The following is a 22,812-nucleotide window of genomic DNA, read 5'->3' as shown; positions in this document are numbered from 1 at the left end:
TGAGTGATTTCTACTTCATGAACTCTCCCCTATTCAATCTCTTAGGCTTTAGATGACAACAAATCGGAACACACCACAAATTGTTCTGAAATGAAAAATAATGTATAATTTATAGAAAAACCCCCAAAATAAATGAAGGCTGCCTCTACACATTGTGAGATGAATAAAGCCATAAACAACTAACAAAATGTTGCTTTTTTTCTGCAGCAGAATAACATTTCCCTCTTGACACGTTCTGTCAAGTGAAATTTTTGGCTGTTGTGGGAAATTACTATGGCTACCTATGCAGCAATGAGCATGCATAGCAAATTCATGGTATTAAAGCCTTATCAGGTCTGACTCAACATGCTACATAGAATAAGTCCACATGAATATACATGCAACAGTAGGCATGCTGTGTTTGGTGTACAGAGATAGGCTTAATAAAATTTGGTTTAAAAAATGAGATCATTCAGTTTCATTCGCTTTGGAGCTGTGATGGTGAACTTACTCATGAGTGCATACACAGTAACTCAAAATATTGACCAACATAGGCCAACAAAATTACGACAGTCAGCTGTAATGTTTCAAACACTAGGATAAATTATCTGCCCCGATATGTACAGAACATAACATTTTATTTACACAGCGGCTGACTGATGTCAAACGGCTAGATGTGATACAATTTCATGTTTGTGTTCCAGGTGAGCTTGACCTGCTGTTTGGTTCCTCTTTGACCTTTAACCCCTGCACTGGATGACCTTCCACATTTGACCCAAGTCCACCTGTAGGCCACGGAGAAGTCAAGGCCATCATAGACACACCCTCAATAGACTGATGCGTTGCCAAGGCAACGGGATCGTCCGGTAGAGTTGCCGGGGTGGAAGAGGTGGAGATGGATGGGGCAGCATGCGGCGACCTCTGACACGGGCTACCGGCATGGACGCGCCGGCCGTCACTGGCCACGAGACCGGAATTCGTGAAGACGTTTCTTTGGTCGTGACTTGAGGAGGACAAGAGAGAGGAAATCGATGATGGCGGGATCGATGAGGGAAGCGATGAGGGTAGCGATGAGTTTGGCAGTGAGGATGAAGATAACACAGCACTGGCAGACTGGGAGGATGATGATGATGCCGAGGGGAAAGCGTGGACAGGAGGCGACGTCGACGATGGCGATGACCTATCAACGTCGTGGTGGTCCGCCGCGTCCTTGTTACGACTCAACTTTGAAAATCTCTGACTGTTTGCGATGTCTTTAGGATCTTGTAGAAACCTTGAGTGTGAGATATGTTGAAGGGATTTAAAAGGAAAGATACTCAATACACTGATGTGTTGCCTTCTTTTTTTTTGTTTCAGTTCAGTTTCAGTTTATTTCCACAGTTCAGGTAAAAACATATAAATACACAATCAATCAGTTCTAACACATACATATACAAACCAAAAATTATTTTGGATAAATACATAATCACAGTTAAAAGTTAAAAAGTGTGTGTTCCAGATTGACATAACAATTAAAATAAATGGTGGAGGAAATCAGCAGTAGGCCATTGGCCTTTCGAGGCTGATCCCCTGAGCAAATATACAATATTAAAACTGTATGTCGTTATACATTGTTACATTAAACTTCAACTTTCTTGTACCCATACATCATCACAGAACATAAAACTCAGTTATGAAGTTGAGTCAACATCAGAGATAGTCCTAGCTAAAATCATCAGGTCCTTTTTTTTTTTACATTCTGGTAAAAGCCACGATTCAAAATAATTCTCCCATGGACCTTCAGCATTTGGCACAAGGCGACAAAAATGTGCATCAGTTGTAAGAGGTGACTTTAATAGAGTTCATACACAATCTCACTTGCATCCATGACACTATCATGCAATGGACACTGTTCTCTCAGTATGACATCACTACCTAATGATTCTCAATAATGAATTCCTCCTAACTACTGCTTTGAGGTTCCTGAAAATTTACTTAACAAATTATGAACTTTAATAAACATTTGAACGAAATCACTCTGTAAAACATCTGACATTACACAAAGGACTATTTGCAGTCTTATGAAGCTTGCTGAGATTCTCTGATCCTTTGTATTCTGTACTGAAGTACAATCCTACATGGTTCTAGTAATCTCACATTCCCTCCCAACACGAAATAGCATACATGGGACTACATGTCCAACACACCTGTAGGTCAGTTTCTGGCCCTGCTCCTTCTGCAAGATGCCCATCTTGTAGTAATAGCGCAGCGCCCTCGAGAGCTTCTCGTAGGTCATGTTGGTCCTGTTTTTCTGCAGACCCCACAGGTTGGCTATCTGGACCGGGTCTAGGATCCGGAAGACGCGTTGGTTCTGGTCCTCCCAGCGGATGTAGGGAGTGTAGGTCTTGTTCTTTAAGAGCTGGACCAGAAAGTCCCAGAGCAGACGACAATCTCCTCCTGAGTTTCCAAGACACAAAAAGAAAATAGAATTATGATCAATTAACCCGTTGAAGATAAGTCCCGAGTATACTCTGGCAGGTGTTTATGGGAAATGAGTGTTGTACGTAGCAATATCAGCCGGTTCTCAACGGGCTAAAATGACAATTTACAAAACGGTTCATGAATGTACATTCTGAACATATTCAAATACACAATGTATATGTGTTTGTTTGTAAGTGCATATAATGTGCAGCTGTGTGGATACATAGATATACACACTAATAAGAAACAATAAACTATTGCAGATATACAACTTACACAATAGACAACAAAGAAAACATGTTTGGATATGTAGAGTATATTTGTACATCATGCAAACTTTGTACATAAATACAAGGGTGTAAACACCCTAGCACACATAAATTCTCCCATACACACACATGAACATATAAACATAAATGTGCATACACACATACATACATACAGACATACAGACAGAAAAGACACATATATTATATGTATAAAGGAATGTCACACACATACACACGTTACACACAAACCCATTTCCTTTTACAACTCAGTAAAATGTACAACTAATGTATACAAAGAAAAAAAAAAATTATGTTAAAAAACCCCACACACAATCAAATATCATACAATCCATTTCCTGATATTTCAAAAATGACCCCAGACTGAACAGCACTCAAATGCTATGATTTTGCAATTTTAAAAACAATTTTTACAACTTTCGGTCTTATTCACATATTGATTAAACAGAACAGACAACTTGGTCTGAAGTCTCAGAGAGTTTCTCTAGTGTTCATCATTTTTACTTATTAGCACTTGTTAGTATCATCATTATTACGCTCAATTTGGCATTTTAGACGTGTCTACATAGTAGAAAGGCCCAAACCAATTTCGAATCAGAATGACATAAAAACGAAATAAAATTAAAGAATAGTAATGAAGCAGAAAGGGAAAAGAAGATCGTGACAATAAACACGACTGCCAAGAGGGGCAGTCGTGAGCCACAGGCCTTCTATCTCACATCCCATGAACTATGTCAAAATATATACATGACATAGCAAATGACAGTCACAAATTGAACATGAAGTCATACACCAAAAGTTGGATGGGGAAGACAATAAAAATTTCATTACGTTGATCTTCGCTGAATTATCAAATGATATCAAGACTACAAATAACATCCTCTTCAAAATTTCTCTTTCGAGAATTCGTGGAGTGTGTGAAATATATCCCAAGAAACCAATCTAGGAAAAACCCCACAAGATAAACACACAATGCACTACTGAGTGATCAATGTTGGCTTGTAGATTACTTTTAATTTCTTTCCAGACATACACACACACACACACACAAAAAAATCAACTTTTGGTGACTAAGGAACTGTTCAGATATCACCGCACAGCAATTACATCTAGATACTTTGTACATCCGGTCTAGGATTGGTTTCAATTCCTAGGAAACCGGGTGTGATGTAAAAATTCATGTTGTCAAATAGGGTGAGTTGTGATGTGGAAAATGGGGAATACCTCTATTTACATATATACTTACTGCATCATGTTTCACTACCGGAATACAGTAAGTGATGGTAACCTGAGGCACCGTGTTTTACAACTAACCTATATCCTGTTTCATAAAGTTTCAGAAGTTCTTGATTCCAAAGAACCTCAGCCACAGGTAATGACTAGGAGAATCTTAAAAGAAAACCCCAAAACAACAATAATATCAACAAGAGAAAGGAAATGAAGAGAAATACCCCCAAAAAGCCACACCTGGTAAGTGCTATTCCAGCTATTGAAGCATGTTAGATTCCATATAGTTAGGTGATACGCTATCAGCGTATCACCTATTGTGATTGTCAAAATCTCTCTTTATTTTTTTTTATTCTTCTTTCTTTCTGGACAATTTTGTGTCGTCAATATCTCAAGAATGACATTACGAAATAACATGACATTTTCAGTCAACATGTCTCATGACAAAATCTAGCCACAATAAGGTTTTCATTACAGTAACATATCTATGACGTCATCTAGGCGCCATTTTGTGATTTTCGGACCTTGTCACAGGATCGATCATAACTTCATAACTAGATGTCATTTCTGTATCATTTTCGGTGGACATGAAGTTCAGGTCACGCTCTATCTTACTTTTTAACGCTAGTTACACAGGTCATCATTACGCGCGCGTAAGCGCGCGTCAAAATTTTAAAAGGCTCAAAACGACTTCCCAATGGGAAATCTCGAAGTTTCAGACAATTTTAAGCGTTTCAAACATTTTCTCGCGTGCGCGTCCGTCCGCGCAATTTCGCGCGCAGAGCCGGTAAGCAACATGAAAATGCATTTTTTTTGACTGATTTGGATTCCTGATACTTTGAGTAACAATATCCATTGATTTCCGATCGATTTCGACCTATAACAAAGGAATGCACTGGCGTCAAAGTTGAATTTCCGCGTGCGCGTCTTTCTGCAAATATAGTGAAAAAATATGTCTTTGTTTATTTCGCCATAGCTCTTTAAATCGTCCGTCGACCCTATATTTCTATTGCATATTACAAAAGTATATGAATTGTAAATAACATTCCAAGTATCAATATTGCCAGGAAAACGCGATGACGTCATCATATCGTCATTTTAAATAAAAAAAGTGGAATTGATTTTTTTGAGGTACTGTTTCTGACATTCATTTGCTCGTATCTCTGTTGTTTAAGCTCAATATTATCCCAAATTCAGATATGTTGTACTTTGAACATTTGCCTCTCAAGTCCACGTGATGGTTTTGAAATATGATGACGTCATCATACTAGTAATTGTGATTAAAGGTAAAGACTCAAAATTGGACAGGTTTACGTGTTATGTCTATGGGAGGTGATTTTTTTTAGAACCATGCATTCACTTGACAACGTTTAAGCACCTTTACCTCAGCTGATTTTGCTTCATTTCCTCTGAAACTTAAGTATGTTGTAGCTCAGACAATAAGCTGCAGTCATCATGCATTTTATATTTTCAAATCTCCTCATCAGGTCGACAATTTTGTAGTTAAAGACTGAAAATGAGAACGGAATCTGTACGGAACGATTCCCGATTGTTCTTTGCAACTGTATATTGGTCGAATCCACGCGGCCACTTGTGGGAAGTTGAATAGCGCCATCTCAATCAGCAGTGTCACGATAGTATTATCATATATTTAAGTTTCTCATGGGATCTTCAGGATAGCCGTGTGGCGTAATCGCTTAGCGCGCTGGGTGTTAATAACTCCATACCCGGACGGCGAGAAGTTCGACTCCCGCAGGAGTTTTCTCTTTCTTTCTTTTTTTTTTCGGCAGTTCAGCTTTACTCCGATGTCATTTATCGTATTATTTTATCAAGTATACGTAACCCGTGAGCACGGCTGCTCTATTTCCCTTGTTTTGTATTGGAGATTTGGAGATTGGGTTTGCTTCATTAATTTTGTCACACTTAATGTTGTAAATTGCCCCTTGTTACAGTGTCCCGCTTGCCACCTTTCGTTTGCTCGTTCCTTTTCTCTTCATTGGTTCTTGTTATATTGTAACAGGATAGGTAGGAACATGTACGTTTAGATAACTGGCAGGAATGGGAGCTGATATGATTAACTCTAGTCCAGGTGTATGGCGTCTCGCTCATCTCTTTGAAATTCCAGGTTGTTATTGTTTGACCCAATATCGGAGTTGTATACAGGTATTATGTTGCTATAGAGGTATCTTGTGCCACATGAATGGAAGGCATCACTGTTTAGTAGTAGTAATGAACTTTTTCATGTTGTAAATGATATAAAGATATGAATTTCACATCCAATCTTCGGGACAGCCGTGTGGCCTTATAGTCGCTTAGCGCGCTGCATGGTCATTATGCACTACCTTAGGACGAGATGTTCGGGACCAGCAGGACGCTATTATTTTTTTTTTCTCTCTCTTTCTTTGTTTTTCTTTTGGCAGTTCAGCTTCATTCCGATGTCATTACCCCACGACACACAGTCACTCAAGTTCCTTTTTTTTTTGTCGGAGGCTGGAGGTTGGATTTGCTTCATTTATCATACGTAATGTTGTAAATTGCCCTTGGTATACAGTGCCCCGCTTGCCACCTTTCGTTTTCTCTTTCCTTTTCTCTACGTTTGTTCCTGTTATACACTGCACAAGACAGGTCGGAAAATAATTTACATAACTCAACTGGAGCAGGAATGGCAACTGAATAAATCAACTCTAGGCCAGGTGTATGGCGTCTCGCTCGTCTCTTTGAAATTCCAGGTTGTTATTGTTTGACCCAATAACGGAATTGTAGACAGGTTTTATGTTGCTATAGAGGTATTTTGTGCCACATGAGTAGAAGGCATCACTGTTTAGTAGTAGTAATGAACTTTTTCATGTCCCTCCATGTCAATTATAGTGTGTTCAAAGGGGTTGTGTGTCTATCTGCCGAACAAAAGGAAAACCTTATTTTCGTCATTGCTATTTCTCTATACGTAACCGTAGGTGATGAGTGTTGTTGGTATCTGAGCAGTGAATAACACAGCATCAGGCTAAAATCCCCCCTAGTTATACGCGCTAAGCGTTCAATTTGATATATCTTTATTTATGTAGTCAATCCCTGCTAATGGAGTTACAGAATTATGTTATGACACCTTTCACTGAAAGTTTGTAAAGCAAAGTTTATGGACAAGGCAAGCAATTGTACATGAATAATACCAATGATTTCAGAGGGAAATTATGGTATACCTAAATATAAGGGTATCATTGCCTTGGAATTGCTGAGACAATAATTATCTTGGCACGAGGGCTTCCACTTCTGATAACTGATCCCTTTGAAGATGTGTCGGTCACGGGTGATCATCGTGATTCATCTTTCACGTAGAAGCTTCCGTTCCACACTCTTAGTTCGAGAAGACTTACCATCATACTTCAAATTATGATTAAAGGTAAAGACTCAAAATCAGACAAGTTGACGTGTTATGTCTATGGGAGGTGATTTTTTTTAAAACCATGCATTGACTTGACAACGTTTAAGCACCTTTATTTCAGCTGATTTTGCTCCATTTCCTCTGAAACTTAAGTATGTGGTAGCTCAGACAATAAGCTGCAGTAATCATGCATTTTATTTTTTTCAAATCTCCTCATCAGGTTGATAATTTTGCAGCTAAAAACTGAAAATGAGAATGGAATGTGGACCAAACGATTCCTGAATTATCTTTCACATAGTAAGCTTACGTTCCTCACATTTTCTCGTCAAGACGTACATGGCCGAGAGGATAAAGGCGACGTCACAAGAGACGTGAGGTTGCATACGTACGGGTTCGAACCCCATAAGAGCACGAAACAATTAAAATGCTTACATCTTTTGCTTTTTTTCTTTTATGGAGTATTCACCTTCGTCCATGTAGAAATCACGTTTTCATGTAAACGTACACACACACACAGGTACACACACACACACACACACATACAATATCCCTTTGTTTTGTGCTGGAGACCACATTGCTTTGACTGTCAACTTGGACTTGAAATTACAAATGTTAAAGTGAAGATGGCTCTTAAAAGACCGCATGGCCATGTTTGATTTTCTTTTACAATATAAAGACCTATTGGTAAATACTCATTCACATATCCTTTCCAATCAACTTACTTGGACACGCCGACACCACACGAAATTTTCAATTGGTTGCATGACAGAAACAATTCCATCTGAATTATGTAGGACTGTATAAAGAATTGGACTTCACGAATATTTCTCAATATTACTTCAAGTCGCTACATAACATTATTTTCGTTGTCGATCACTGAAAATGAGAATGGAATCTGGTCGAAACGATTCCCGATTTATCTTTGCAACTGTATAATGATCGAATCTACGCGGCCACTCGTGGGAAGTTGAATAGCGCTATCAGTCACTTGACGTATATCGCCAAAAAACTGAATATCAATGTAAATTTGTGTTGTGTATAGCATCCATAGATAGATTTAAGTTTCGCAGAAGATCTTCGGATCTTCCGTGAGGCAGAATCGCTTAGCACGCTGCGTGTTTATAATGCCCGACCGGAAGGAGAGAAGTTAATCGAGTCCCGCAGGACTTTTTCCTTTTATTTCTTTTTTCTTTTTTTTTCTGCAGTTCAGCTTCACTCTGATGTCATGAACACAGCTACTCTATTTCCCTTGTTTTGTATTGGAGTTTGGAGGTTGGGTTTGCTTCTTTAATTTTGTCACACGTTATGTTGTAAATTGCCCCTTGAAACAGTACCCCGCTTGCCACCATTCGTTTTCTCTTTCCTTTTCTCTTCATTTGTTCTTGTTATACTGTAGTAGGATATTTAGGAATGTGTACGTTTACATAACTAACAGGAATGGGAACTGAATTAATTAACTCTAGTCCAGGACAGGTGCATGGCGTCTCGCTTTGTATCTCTTTGGAATTCCAGGTTGTCGGTTATTGTTTGACCAAATAACGGAGTTAAAGACAGGCAGGGAAGGAAGTGACTTGATATTGCTTCATAATGAGGAATTTCGGGCAACACCTTTCCAAGTGTAGTGATTATGACGGGGTTCTCTGTCGTTTATTTTCGTCATGGCTGTTTCACTAGTTTAGCCATAGGTGATATTATGTTGTTGGCATCTGGGAGAATAGAACAGATGAGTACCAAACTGGAATAGCCCTATAAGCAATGTGGTAAGCGTTCAATTTTTTGCATTATCTTTCTTCTTTAAAGTCAATCACTACTGATCGAAATACACAATATAATATGACACGTTCCATTGGTAGTTAAGGAAAAGGGAGTTAATGCACGATGCAATGATAAATGTGCTACCATTGATTTTAGAGACGTCATTGTGGTGTGGTACTGGTGATGGTAAGGGAACCATAGATTGCTTTTAAAGTAATGAGACAATCATTGGACCTTTGCATCAAGACCGTATTCCCATCTAGAATATAATGCATGTTCGTGCGGCGTTTTTTTTTTTTTTTAATCCTGACGTGGACATTTTCTTTTTCTTGTTTTTAATTTAAGAATGTTATATCTAAATTTGTTTCTTTCCCCTAACATGTTTTTTGGTTGAATATAAAGTTGGACGTTCCGTGACCGAGCAGCGATTTAGTTACAGTTTCAATGCATCTTGTTTACCATCTTCTCTGACATTAAATTGATGGTTTTTATATTTGACATTGTCTGTCTATTTGCCTGTTTATGCTCATAAAACACTGCTATAACAACTAATACATTTGCTTCACATGTCACACGCAATGATATGGATTGCAGTTGTGCATGCAGTTTTACTTCCGCCACCTTTCGTTTTTCTCTCCCCTTTTCCCTCACTTTGGTTTTGTTATACTGCAGATGGGAATGATTACAATAACATAACCCAACTTGAAGTAGGAATGAGAACTGAATATAGATTAACTCTAGGCCAGGTGTATATAGCGTCTCGCTCATCTCTTTGAAATTTCAGGTTGTCATTGTTCGATCAACGGAGTTGAAGACAGGCTTTATGTTGCTATAGAGGTATCTCGCGCCACATGAATGGAATGCATACGCTGTTTAGTATTAGTAATGAATTTTTTCATGTCCATCCCTGCCAATAAAAGTGAAGTGTGTTTGACGGGGTTCTGTGTCATTCTGCCTATGAGAAAGCAAAGTTTTATTTTCGCCATGGCTGTTTCTCTATGCGTGGCCGTGGGTGATGGGTGTTGTTGGCATCTGGGCAGAAAAGAACCGAGTATCATGCTATAATACCCCCCCCCCCCCCCCCGTTAGGTTCTAAGCGTTCAATACGGTGATATATCTCTCTTCTTTATTATGTCAATCACTGCTGATGGAATTACAGAATTATGTTATGACACGTTTCACTCAAAGCTTAAAAAACAAAGTTTATGCACGATACAAGTAATGGTGCATGAGTCCTATAGGCCATTGATTTTAGATGAGAAATTATGATATGCCTATAGTAGTGGTGTCATTGATTAGGAATTAATGACACGATTAAGCACTCCTTCCACTTCTAACTGTCCCCTTTGAATGTGTGTCGATCACGTGAGATCGTCATAAATTATCATTCACGTAATAAGCTTACGTTCAAAGTGTACTCTTAGTTGGAGGAGACCTATAGTTACATGGTTAAAGGCGATGTCTCTTTCGCTGGAGCCGTACGTTTGGCCCGTTTTTCTTTTGCCCTTTTCTCTTTAATTGAGGCATCACTTTCGTCCAGGATAAATCACATTCTCATGTAAACAGACTCACTTGCTCAATATCCCTTGTTTTGTATCGGAGGCTTCATTGGTTTTACTGCTGGTAAATCTCACAGGCTTGTACATAGCTGTAAGAGCTCTCTGAAAGAATCATTATGATAGCAAGATTAGAGGGAGTCATAATGGTCAAAGGTCATGTTTTAAAAGGCCACTGTTAAAGCCAAGATGGTTATAAACACTTAATTGTCATGTTTTAGTTGTACGTGTCGAGGATCACTTGGACCCCGTTTACAGTGCGAGGCTCGTCCGCGGCTCGGCCGCGCCGAGCCCACCTTCATTTCGGTGTAAATGCGCAAAAGGCCCAATGCGGGGCCAAAATTGGCCTCGCATTAGGCCACGCTCTGGAGGTGGTCTCGGCCGCGGCCGAGCCGCGGTCGCGCCCGGCCTTTTTCTCAGTGTATTAAACGCAAACTGGGCTAAATGCGCGGCCAATTTTAGTCTGGTTTCCAAACCCTAGCCTGTACTATTTCGCTATTCAGGATATTAACCACTTCAACGTCGAAAACTAGTATAGTTTAAGGTAGTTTTGTCCTGCAAAGGATTTTCTCCTTCGGCAAAGGCCTTTGCCCGAACGGCGACTTTGTCGCCACGGAATTCAGTTGGCAAAGGATCTGAAAACCAGACAATACCAAATTGCGTTTGTTTACAAGTAGAGCGCCACTACGACAAAATATTGAAAGGTTTGAATTAAAAGCGCGGCCGAGCCCGGCAGTGTAAACGGACTAACTTGCGGGGTTCGGCCTCGCAATTGAGGTTGGCCGCGGCCGCGGCAAATGTGATCTGAATAATGTAGGCCTAAAAAAGTTCAACTAAGTATCTCATTATAACTTCAAGGTGCTATATTACATTCTTTTCTTTGTCGATCACGGATGACCGACATCTGATGACCCCCAGCGTATCACCTAACTCGTCTTCAGTGTGACGAGTTTCATATCTCGTTACTCTTGTTTTTGCAGGTCAACCTTCTTTACTGAAGAAAAAAATATGTGATGATGACAAATGAAAGGTATTGTGAGATCATACAGTGACACTCTTGCCGTCTCAAATCGGCGTTTCTAAATGCAACTGAAAACACGGCTGCATATATCTATCACCCGAACATGCCTCAAAAACATTTGGGTTCATAATTTTGCCTACAATTTTTTTTAGATAAATTTACACATCTTTACGCTATTTCAACCCTTTACATACTCGAGCACCTAAGGAAGCTTCACGTGCCACACTCTTTTTATCAACATTCAGTAATCCGTAATCAGTGATGGGGATTTTTTTTTTTTTTTTTTTTTTTTTTAGCAGAACTTATCTAGGAATGTCCAGTGAAAGTATGATTGCCTTGAAATGATTGTAGTGTGGGGTCAAAGGACAAGGTCACTGTATCTTCTCTAAAAAAAAAAAAAAAAAAAAAAAAAAAAAAATCAAGAAATCAAAAAAAGAAAAGAAAAGAAAAGAAAAGAAAAGAGGAAGACATAATTTCCAAACAATTATTTCAGCTATCTAAAGAATGTCTAGTGATGGTGTGAGTTGGTGGAAAGGGTCATGATAAATTTACATAATGAACATGATATCAGTGACAGGTCAAAGGTCATTGTCAAAGGTAACTGTGCAGGCAATTTGGGGTAAAGATGTTATTTTTGAGACATAACTCTAGTATAGAAATGAATCAACATTTTTGTTGAATGAAATGACAGGTCAAGAGTCAAGGTCACCAAAATTTTTTGGTTGAAATGATTTCTGGTCTTAAATTTCAGAAGGTATAGCATTAATGTCACATTATGTAATGGATATATGTAAACTCTGAAAGTACTTACAGGTACATTGTGCAGAGAAGATGAGTTTTAGCAAAATGAGTTTTAGCAAAATGTAAATGAAGGCCCATGTTCTTATGGCAGATAAAATGTGATCTCTCAAAGGGGAAATCCAGTCCAAATATAAGTTAGTTTGATAAGAAAGAGTAAAGTATTACGAGTTCAATGGTACAATTTTGATCGAAAATGGATGAAAAAAAGGAAGTTATGACATTTTGAAATTTTGCTTTTTATTCAGGAAACAGTTCTTGAATGATCAATATGAATATGCAAATGGAAAAGTGAGCATGTCATCCCCTCACAACTTGCCATATAGTTTGTACATGAAATTTTGATATTTCCAGTTTTTCACTCAAATGCAATAATGCCCAGGGCTCAAATCCTCGTATAGATAACTGATCACTAAATATTCTGAAGTTATTCAACCAGGAATAACACCATGTTTACAGACTGCAGTGACAGAGACACTGAATCTTCATTTTTTTTGTACACAATCAATGGAAAATTGTGAGGTTATGACATGGTTAGCTTACTTACTGTATTTGCATATTCATATCCACTGTACAAGAACTCTTTTGCAGAAACTAGCAAAACTCAAAATGTCAAAACTTTCTTATTTTTCATCCAATTTCAGTCAAATTTTTACCATTAAACTCATGAGATTTTACTCCTTTTTATCAGACTAACTTATATTTGGATCGGATTTCCTCTTAACCCGTTGAGGACGGACTGATTTTGCTACAACACGCATCTCCCATAGACAACTGCCCGAGTATACTCGGGACTCGTCCTCAACGGGTTAACCCTAACTTACCTGGGCTATTTAGCAAGCTTGAATTCCTGGGGGGGGGGGGGGGCCATTATGGCCCCCCCTTCAGATCTCGGCCGTTGATCGCGCGATCGCCGCAAAATTTTGCATGAACATAAAGCCGGATGTAATCTACAAGACTGTTAAGTTCAATTTTCAAAAAATTTGCAGTTTTTATTTTAAATTAATTAATTATGCAAATATATGCAAAAAAACTCATTTTCGTCTATAATTGGCTTATAAAAGCTTATGGAATGCTGATTTTTGTTTTAAATTTTCCTAGTGACATTCCGAACATTTGTACGTAAAAAGAAAATCAGTATCAAAATTAATTTCCTATGTTTTCTATTGTTTTATCATTTTTTAATGTATTTCTTTGTTTTTTCGAACTTTTGTTTTTGTTGTTTTTTTCAGCAGAATTTGTCATACACATCTTTAGAAGCATAGCTATACTAAAATACATTTATTTCAGCCATTAAAATTAAAAATATGAATCTTTATATGAATTAATTGAAAAAACACAATTTGTATTGACTTTGTACACAAAATCACGTTTTTGAGCAATTTTGGGGTGGACGAACATTTTTTGAAGGGGCGTGGCTTCGGAACGGTATGCCCGGTCGCGACAAATTTGGTCTCAAAAGTTGCGCGAGACTTGAAAGTAAAAAGTCAGTGAGCGGCGCGGTCAAAAAATTTTGCGCGGCGGAATGGTCGCGGAATTTGTCGAGGGGGGGGCCATTATGGCCCCCCCCCCCCAGGTAAGTTAGGGTTAAAGAACGGTGCTCATTTGACTGTGTGCAACATTGTAAATACTCTATTTAATTTCTATTACTGTAAGAAACATTAACACGGAATAGTAAAAGTTATAATCCTGGGAAAATAGCAGCAATCCACTGAAATGTGACTTGACAGCTGAACTAATGGCTAGCCCGTCAAAGCGTGAACTACTGTGTATGTCGTATATTTCGCTGAGTTTTATTTTTGCGAATTTTGAGAGTCGGGTGCTATTCACAAATTCAACAACATGCAAAAATATTAGCTCTGATCCCGCCATGAACTTGATGAGCAGGCATATACATTACTCCATTCGCTACTGCAATCCAAGATTGTGAATTCAACCACTCGCCAAATTGTTGGGACTTGTGAAAGTACTGGGAAGTCCCAATTTGTGGAAAAACAAGACTTGCTATCTACAATATACGGCGTGTACAGTGTTCCGGGATTTGTGTTGACTGTAATGTATACTTTTCAATGTAGATTTTGAACTGTTGTATATGTTTCTGCTCTTCAGCGCTTTTTTTTTTTTTCATACTAAAAAAAAAAAAAAAAAATCAGGGTGTAAACAGAAGACTGGTACAATGCCAAGCAGGATCCACGAGTCTAGGATGGAAAAAGGGGAAGCTCACGGCGAGAGCTTACGTGTTGATTTTCAGCACAGGACATGCCGTATTGCTGCTTAATACAAACCTCAAACCCTACCCTGGGGTGTGCCGGTGCATGGATCTGCGACAAACAACTCTTCTATCCCGGGATTTCTTAGAATCTTGTCTTGGAATCTCATTATAATTTGTTGCAGCCCAGATTGTAGTCTACTCCATTCAGACCCACATTTTATGCCACATATATGAATAATCATTCTTCTAACTCGCCCATTTTAGGAAGCACATTTTAAGAACAAAACTGAATGAAAATTCGAGTCCACAAATATCATCTAGACTTCTTCAGTGTTCACAAATCAATATTCTAACTTGCTGTTTATTTATTCATTTATGTATTTATTCATTTATGTATTTATTAGTCTTCTTTTTTATACAGAGTGGCTCCATTAATGAGTTGAACACTATTAACTTATATGTGACCCGCTACGACAAAAAATATCCTAAAGTCGCTGACGTCTGAGCCGAAAATATTGAGTTTGATGTCACATCATCAAAATTGGTCAAGACAATCGGATTTCTGTTTTTGGTATAATTCTGTACTCTAATGGTTTATCTATCATCTGCTGAAATTTCGAAGCTAAGTGATCAAAGGAAAGGCAAGAAATCAGCGTTTTTCTGAGCTATGATTTTCCGACTTTCAACGTAACAGAAACGTGTCCGAAGATTTGGATTTACCGCCGCAGCTAGGCTCCGCCCCTAGCAACGAGGGAGTGATCTTATTGGTCAGTGCGTGGCATCCTGATTACTGATTGGTCGTGCGTAGACCGCTGGCGCTAAGCTTGAATGAACATTGCAGAGGTTGCTAGGAGCCTAGCTTCTTTTGTCAAGCGGTGAAAACTGTCTCGCCTCCCCTTGATCTTGATAGCGTCGGAGGGATAACTTTGAAGGCGCTTTTCTCGAAACACTAATTTCTTCAACACTTGACATGCGCTAATAAAAAAAAAATTAAAAAATATCTCTGTAGCACTTTTATGAGTTGTGCTATAAATGAAATTAAAGTAGAAGATCAGGGAATAAAATCATGCAGTTTTCAGAAAATTGTCCTCCCCGAATTTCGGATTCTTTTGTTGTAGTGGGTCACATATATGTGTGTATTGATATTCATCAGCTCACATAGCACAGGCAATTACACTGCCCATGTATGTGATGTTCTTCACAAAACACAAAACAAAGCAAAACCAAACAAAGGAAAGAAAAAATTTAAAGGACAAGTTCACCTTCATTAACATAAGGATTAAGAGAATGCAGCAATATTAGTAGAACACATCAGTGAAAGTTTGAGGAAAATTGGACAATTGATGCAAAAGTTATGAATTTGTAAAATTTTTGTGTTGGAACCACTGGATGAGGAGACTACTATTGCGCGTGATGTCATATGAGTACAACAGTATAAAGAAAATGTAGAGAAAATTCAACATATTTTCACTTTTTTCGCATAATAAAAGAGCACTTGACTTGCCTCTTTCTAAAGGCAATGGGAATAATATTACCCATAACATATATGTCAGTAATGAGTCAAGGGAATGTGTACTTTTTTCAAAAGAGGAAATTTTGTGAAATTCTCTTTATATTTTCCTTATATTGTTGTACGCATGTGACATCATACACTGCAGTAGTCTTCTCATCCAGCGGTGACTAAATAAAAACTTCAAAAATTCATAACTCATGAACGGATTGCCCGATTTTCCTCAAACTGTCAAAGATGTGTTCTACTAATATTGCTGCATTCTCTCAATCCTTATGTTAATGAAGGTGAACTTGTCCTTTAATATTTATTATTCACTGGTCTTTCAAAAACTATTTGATTTACTGAAAATGGGTCACCACTTCGCCATGAGACGTGTACAATAAGCAGCAAAAGAATGTTGGGCAAAACACAACGACATCTAGGGGTATGCTGCATGTTCTGCATTTATTAATCACAGACATTAAATACAAAAATAAATGTTCACTTTGTTACATCTACTCTATTCTACATAATTTGGATAGCATGCCAAAAATATTTTATAGACTTCTGCCATACAATGAGCACACAAGAAAAATACAATACACATGCCTATACATGTACATCTCATGACAAAGTAGAACAATTTGGTATATTACGTACACCAGTAAAACTTCCCCTCAAAGAATGACATCCCTAGCTCGCTGGATGTTTCCGCACTCTCAAAACTAATCCGCGATGTGAAACTCAATCTTGGCTGGACATCCTTTCCGCCAAAGTTTCCCCTTTACCGAGAAAGCACAATGACTTTCGGTTTCACACAAACACGACTTCTGGTAAACTCCCCACCGGCATGAGCTATAAATATATCTGTCTGGCTTTGCTATAGAGAAAAACATAAAAAGTCTCTGGACGTAAAGGCTGTAGTCTTCAAATCATCAGACCCTTCAAATTAGAGGTGACAAAAATTTGAGAAAATCTCCTCACTTTTGAGTTTCTTCTGCAATGAGAGGAGATCTGGGGGGTGTTTCATGAAGGAACTTGTCGGATAAAATATCTGACAAGTCAATTATATCCGACAAGTTTTGAGAAATTCTTTAGTCTGATAGGCTGATTTCTCTGAACTTGTCGGATATAATTGACTTGTCGGACATTGACTTGTGGTCTTCTGTATTATAAATACTGTTCATTTTTTTTTCCCCTTAAACTGTCCCATGACATTTACCAGTTAAATACAGTTTACAGTTAAAACAGTGAGGGACAGACAGGAGACAAATAGAGATAGTGATATATAGATAGATAGATAAGTAGATAAATAGATAGATAGATAGATAAGTAGATAGATAGATAGATAGATAGATAGATACGTAGATAAATAGATAGATAGATAGATAGAGAAGTAGATAGATAGATAGATAGATAGATACATAGATAAATAAATAGATAGACAGATAGATAGATAGATATGTAGATAAATAGATAGATAGATAGATAAGTAGATAGATAGATAGATAGATAGATACGTAGATAAATAGATAGATAGGTAGATATGTAGATAAATAGAGAGATAGATAGGTAGGTAGATTGATAGAGACAGAAGAATAGACAGAGAGAGAGAGAGATAGAAAGGGAGAGATAGATGGAGGGATAGATAGATAAAAATTAATAGAGAGATAGATAAAGAGATAGATAGATACAGACAGACAGGCAGACAGAGAGGTGGAATACTGGAAGAGATAGAGATAAATAGGGAAAGAGATGAAGTAAAAAAGTGTAAGAAAGACAAAGAAAATAAAGACAGACACATAAACAAAAAATCAGAGATGAATTACCTGCAGCTTTCCTCGTCTCAAAGGCATCATCATCCATGAGGAAAACATCATCCAAGTCTACACTCCGTCGCCGTGGTAACCCTGCATTGCAGCAAAGATGGAGGTAAGTTTATAAATTTTTCATCATGTCCAGCATGCATACTGATTACAAATGTGCTAGTCTCTTGTAGAATATAGTTTATTGCTGTCTCAGGTGTTTAATAAAAGAAGCTTTTGAAATAGCTTACATTCTGGGGAGAGAAAAGGGGGAAAAAAACCCACAATCATATTTACCCTCTGTTCCTCCCGTGCTGTTCCGTCTATGCTGTAGTCTTGATATCACAGCTGAATCTCCGGCTAGACTTGGAATGGTGCAAGGTACATGGACAGCTGCACCCTGGTGGTAAGCCACGCCTATCGGTCCAGCGCGATCTGTCAAGTAGCTCGCCGATGATCCGTGCGCGGTAGAGCCGTCGTCCGAACTCATCCTACGCACCAAGAGACGGGAGGCCGTCATGGGATGCAGTCCCTCTGAGTGTCGGTCCTGTTGGAGCCCGTCTGTTCGGTGCCTCAGCTCTATGTGTCCGTTGAGCTGTGGAAAGATGGAAGCTGGGGTTGAGGCGGTGCTATGCTGGTGCATCGGGTAGTCGTACCTGACCCGCTTCGTTGGCGACGCCGGTACGTCATCATCCATGGCCGACTCATGGGCGTCTTGCAGATTCTTCCATCCCAATATGCGCATGTGCTTGTCGTAAATACGCATCTTCGAGGCCCGGCTTGTTGGTGTGAGAGTGATCATGGGCGGGGCATTGTGCCGCCTGATGTGAGTGGACGTCGCTGTCGATGCCGATGTCGTGTTCGGGAGGCGGAGGTCTTCTGCCATATCAGGTGAGCTGTGGCCTGAATCACTACAAGGCGTGCTGGATTTGTCTGTGAAGATGAATACCATCAGATACCAACATGAGTTAATGTGTCAGAGAAAGCTGAGGGCTCTTTGAAACTCCCAATACCTTTGATGTATACTGCATACGGTAAAACATGATATTCGCAGCATTAATTTTCGTGAACTGGAGCCAACAGCCTTTTTCATGGCATGAAATTTTCGCAAATTGTCGCTGGCATTCCGTGCATATGGTGTAGGTGTGCTGAACTTTTGCGTGCATTTTAATCTCGCGAATCTTGGCTCTCGCGAAATTCACGAAATTAAAATGCAAGCGAACATTCCTTATTTTGTTTACAGCATGTCATTGAAATTTGAAATATTAAAACATTAAAACATTGCCTCTCATCACAAATATGCAAGGTTTATTTCTCCTAGGTGGAATTTGTTTCTTGGAAAATGGTGATCCTTATCTTTTCTAGTTATTGTGGATCTCAGATTTAATTTTAGGTGTATGAAATCGTATCCGGGCAATTACCCCCAGAGGGCAATTACCCCCCGGCTAAATACTGGTTAGTGGCAAGGTTAGAGTTAAGATTAGGGTTAGGGTTGGGTTTAGTGTTAGGAGTTTGGGTTATGGTTAGGATTAGTTTCAGGATTAGGATTAGGACTAGGGACAGGGGAAGGGTCCGGGGTAATTGCCCAGGGGGTAATTGCCCTAGACCCGTATGAAATATACTGCTTGCAAATATTTGGCAAACACAGCATCAGATGACATCACTGGAAAATGGCTCATCTTTCACACAAAGTGTCCTCCCAGAGTTTAGACTCATTCAAGCTCCTGATTTGAAAACACACTATTTTGGTTTCATCATGTTGCTGCACTCAACCTTTAGAATAGGAATATATCATATCAACCTCACATACTAATTTCATTTTGTATTTGTGAATAACACCTTCAGTGCAAAAACATTCAAGCTTCAATTTCAGGTTGTCAATGTAGCCACCGTAAGACCGGAAGATACGAATCATTCCTACATTGATGCCAATTAAACCTGATAGCTTATCAGTTAGATAACTATGACATATAAAGTTCAGATCTTTGGTGATTAACCCTCTGTTTGCAGTGAGTGCAAATAGGTACAGAAAATCCCGTAACCGCCTAGTAAACACTTTTCAAAGACACTGACAAGGAGAAGGTTAATAGAAAGGCCTCCCCTGGCATGGAAAGGGTTAACAGCAAGTGGAGTGAAGGTTAAAGGTGAATGACCTGGGGCAGAGAGGTCTATTGGGAGTCGAGGGCTTGAGCTGGTTGATGTCTGAGCAGTGTTGCCATGGTACATGCCTTCCAATCGTAGCTGGTCTGTGGGCAAAAAGAGAATCAGGGTGAATAATCTACCAAGTTTTCATAACCCATACACAAAAAATAATGGGGGTGGAGGAAGAATATAAAAATTGAAATCATAGTTTGTAGCAAAAAATGCTGCCCTCGTGTGCAAAAGCATCACTCTCTTTTAATATGACAGGACACACGGTGTATATCACATGCTTTTAACCCATTGAGGACGGACTAATTTTGGTACAACACGCATTTCCAACAGACACCTGCCCAAGTATTCTCGGGACATGAATTGATATCTGTCTCATATTATGAGCATTATGTTGGAAAGCTTGTATTAAAGGGAGACATGGTCAATCACGATTTACATATGCAAAACTAATTTAAGGCAAGTCACGAGCTCACTCTTTACATTATCCATCATGATGAAGTGGTACATACAAATGTAATTACCTCATGATATGCAAATTACATACTTGTATGCACGGCATGTTGGTGGGGTTGTCTTGCAGAGTACAGCTACAATTGTATTTATAGTGTCTTCTCCATCCAAATCATCAGAAAACAGAGATGTCTCCTTTGTAATAATAATCATTAAAAAATATATGAAAGGCTCCCTCACCTGTCCTGCTACCTTTACTTCCGTCGTAGTATGGCTGGTTGTCTGGAGAGGACCTCTGTCTGCCTTGGTCCCTCTCACCACTGGAGTGATAAAATCTGCACTCTATGACAATGTGTGAGAAAGAGTCATTTCATTTCATTTCATTCCATTTCCATTTTCAATGTCATTTTTCACGTAAGCACTTGCTTCAGCCTCCCTCTCGCCACTGGAGTGATAAAATCTGCACTATATGACAATGTGTGAGAAAGAGTCATTTCATTTCTTCATTTCATTTCATTTTATTTCATTTCATTTCGCTTCATTTCATTTCATTTTGCTTCATTTCATTTTGCTTTATTTCATGTCATTTCGCTTCATTTCATTTCATTTCATTTCATTTCGCTTCATTTCATTACATTTCATTTCATTTCGCTTCATTTCGCTTCATTTCATTTCATTTCATTTCATTCCATTTGCATTTGCATTTGCATTTCCACTTCCACACAAGCACTTGCCTCAACCAAAGGCTGCTTTGCCACAAGTCTGTACATATGTTCATTTCTTTTTAATACAATAAACTTTGATATACAGCAACAATACAAACACCAATCAAAAATGAAAATGAAACCCAATGGAAGGGGGTACTCATGATGTTTGTTAGCAATGCATCATGTGGCTCAAACATTCTAAAAAGAAGTGGCAAGTGAAGTGTTCTTTTTTGCATCAGCACTTTGAGATGACTACCATTGTGCTGAACAAAATTCAGTTGGGCTTTAATAGCTCCTCAGAATTAATTTTTCTTCAGATCAGTTCTCTTTTTGTCTAGCTCCTTTTGATTGTTAGAAGTTCTTTCTATTTCAGAGATTTTATTCATTTTTTAATGATATCTCCCCTGAGTTGTACTGTGTTGATTTCTCTATGGGGTTCAACCTCCAAGTATACCATACATGAGTTCAACTCTTTTGACTTTTGAGTTCAGCAATTTAGAATTTTCATACCCTAATATTTCACCCTTTACAGTTTTGCCCACAGTTAAAAGGCCACTGAATGCATTGTGTAAACAAAACTTTTCTCACTTGTATATTTTACTTTCGCAAATCTTGGCTCTCGCAAAATTCACAGATGTTTCATGCAGGCAAAATATTTCTGGTTTTACAGTACGCAAAGAAAATTCAGTTTACCTTTGCGAAATAGTTTCTGGAAGAGTTCATAGAGGATATCTCCACACTCAGGGGCCCGGTCCCTGAAAGCCTGCATCGGCATCAGACAGAGAGCTTTCCCGTTCATGCTGAACTTGTCGGCATTGACATTATCCAGGGAAAATTCTTCCTGACACCATTTCAGCCATGCGTGGACCTCTTCTCTGGACCACTTCACTGGGTCCTGGTCTAGTAGAAGAGATGGGAGATTCCAGACAAAATGATAACAAGTTTTCTTCAGGGCAACATGGTGCCATTGTTCCTCTTAAAAGTTCTGTGGCAGTGTGTATTAAGTATGTATGTACTATCATGGTGATATATGGATCATAATCAATTGATTAGCTGAGAGTTATCATGTGACCAGTCTCTTATTTTGCTTTAAGGACCAACTTCATTTTTCAGTGGGTAGCATACTACTGAGCAATACATCTGCTCATCTGCACTCAGATCACTGCCTGTGTCTTAACAGTGCATTGCTGTGTGGGCAATTTAGTTTGCTTGCAGCTAGGGCTGGCCTCAGAATCTTATCATGGTTTCTGTGGAATTTAAATTATGTCACCTTTTTGTAAAACAACAAGGAAAAGTAGAAATTACGCGGTGCGTAAAATATGTCCCCGCCGGAAGTAGCATTTAGTAGCAAAATGTACAATATCGGTAAAAAATCAAGGTCAAAGGTCAAAGAAGTCAAAGGTCAAAATTCTGTGTAGAAGTTTTGAAGCCCTCACCTAGTGCCATCACAAAAAGCAAACGGAATCAAAATCGGGTTAGAAATGGCGAAGGAGTAGCATTTTGTAGCCAATGTACAATATAGGTCAAAAA

The 22,812-nt window shown here is 38.7% G+C and overlaps 1 protein-coding gene across 1 annotated transcript; it reads right to left on the bottom strand.

Annotated features, from left to right (window-relative positions):
• Positions 1-400: 400 nt before the first annotated feature.
• On the bottom strand, positions 401-22,164 carry LOC140235671 (uncharacterized). Its single transcript, XM_072315689.1, has 7 exons — positions 21,976-22,164; positions 20,816-20,917; positions 20,125-20,217; positions 18,269-18,904; positions 17,996-18,076; positions 2,166-2,415; positions 401-1,252 (listed from the first exon to the last, which is right to left on the bottom strand). Exons 1-7 carry the CDS (start codon positions 22,079-22,081, stop codon positions 667-669), a joined length of 1,854 nt encoding a protein of 617 aa, XP_072171790.1. The 5' UTR covers positions 22,082-22,164; the 3' UTR covers positions 401-666.
• Positions 22,165-22,812: the final 648 nt, after the last annotated feature.

The sequence above is a fragment of the Diadema setosum genome, chromosome 12, assembly GCF_964275005.1.
Source record: "Diadema setosum chromosome 12, eeDiaSeto1, whole genome shotgun sequence".
Classification (NCBI taxonomy): Eukaryota; Metazoa; Echinodermata; class Echinoidea; order Diadematoida; family Diadematidae; genus Diadema; species Diadema setosum.
The sequence above is the reverse complement of the archived record's forward strand: the minus strand, read 5'-3'. Positions and strand labels throughout refer to the sequence as shown.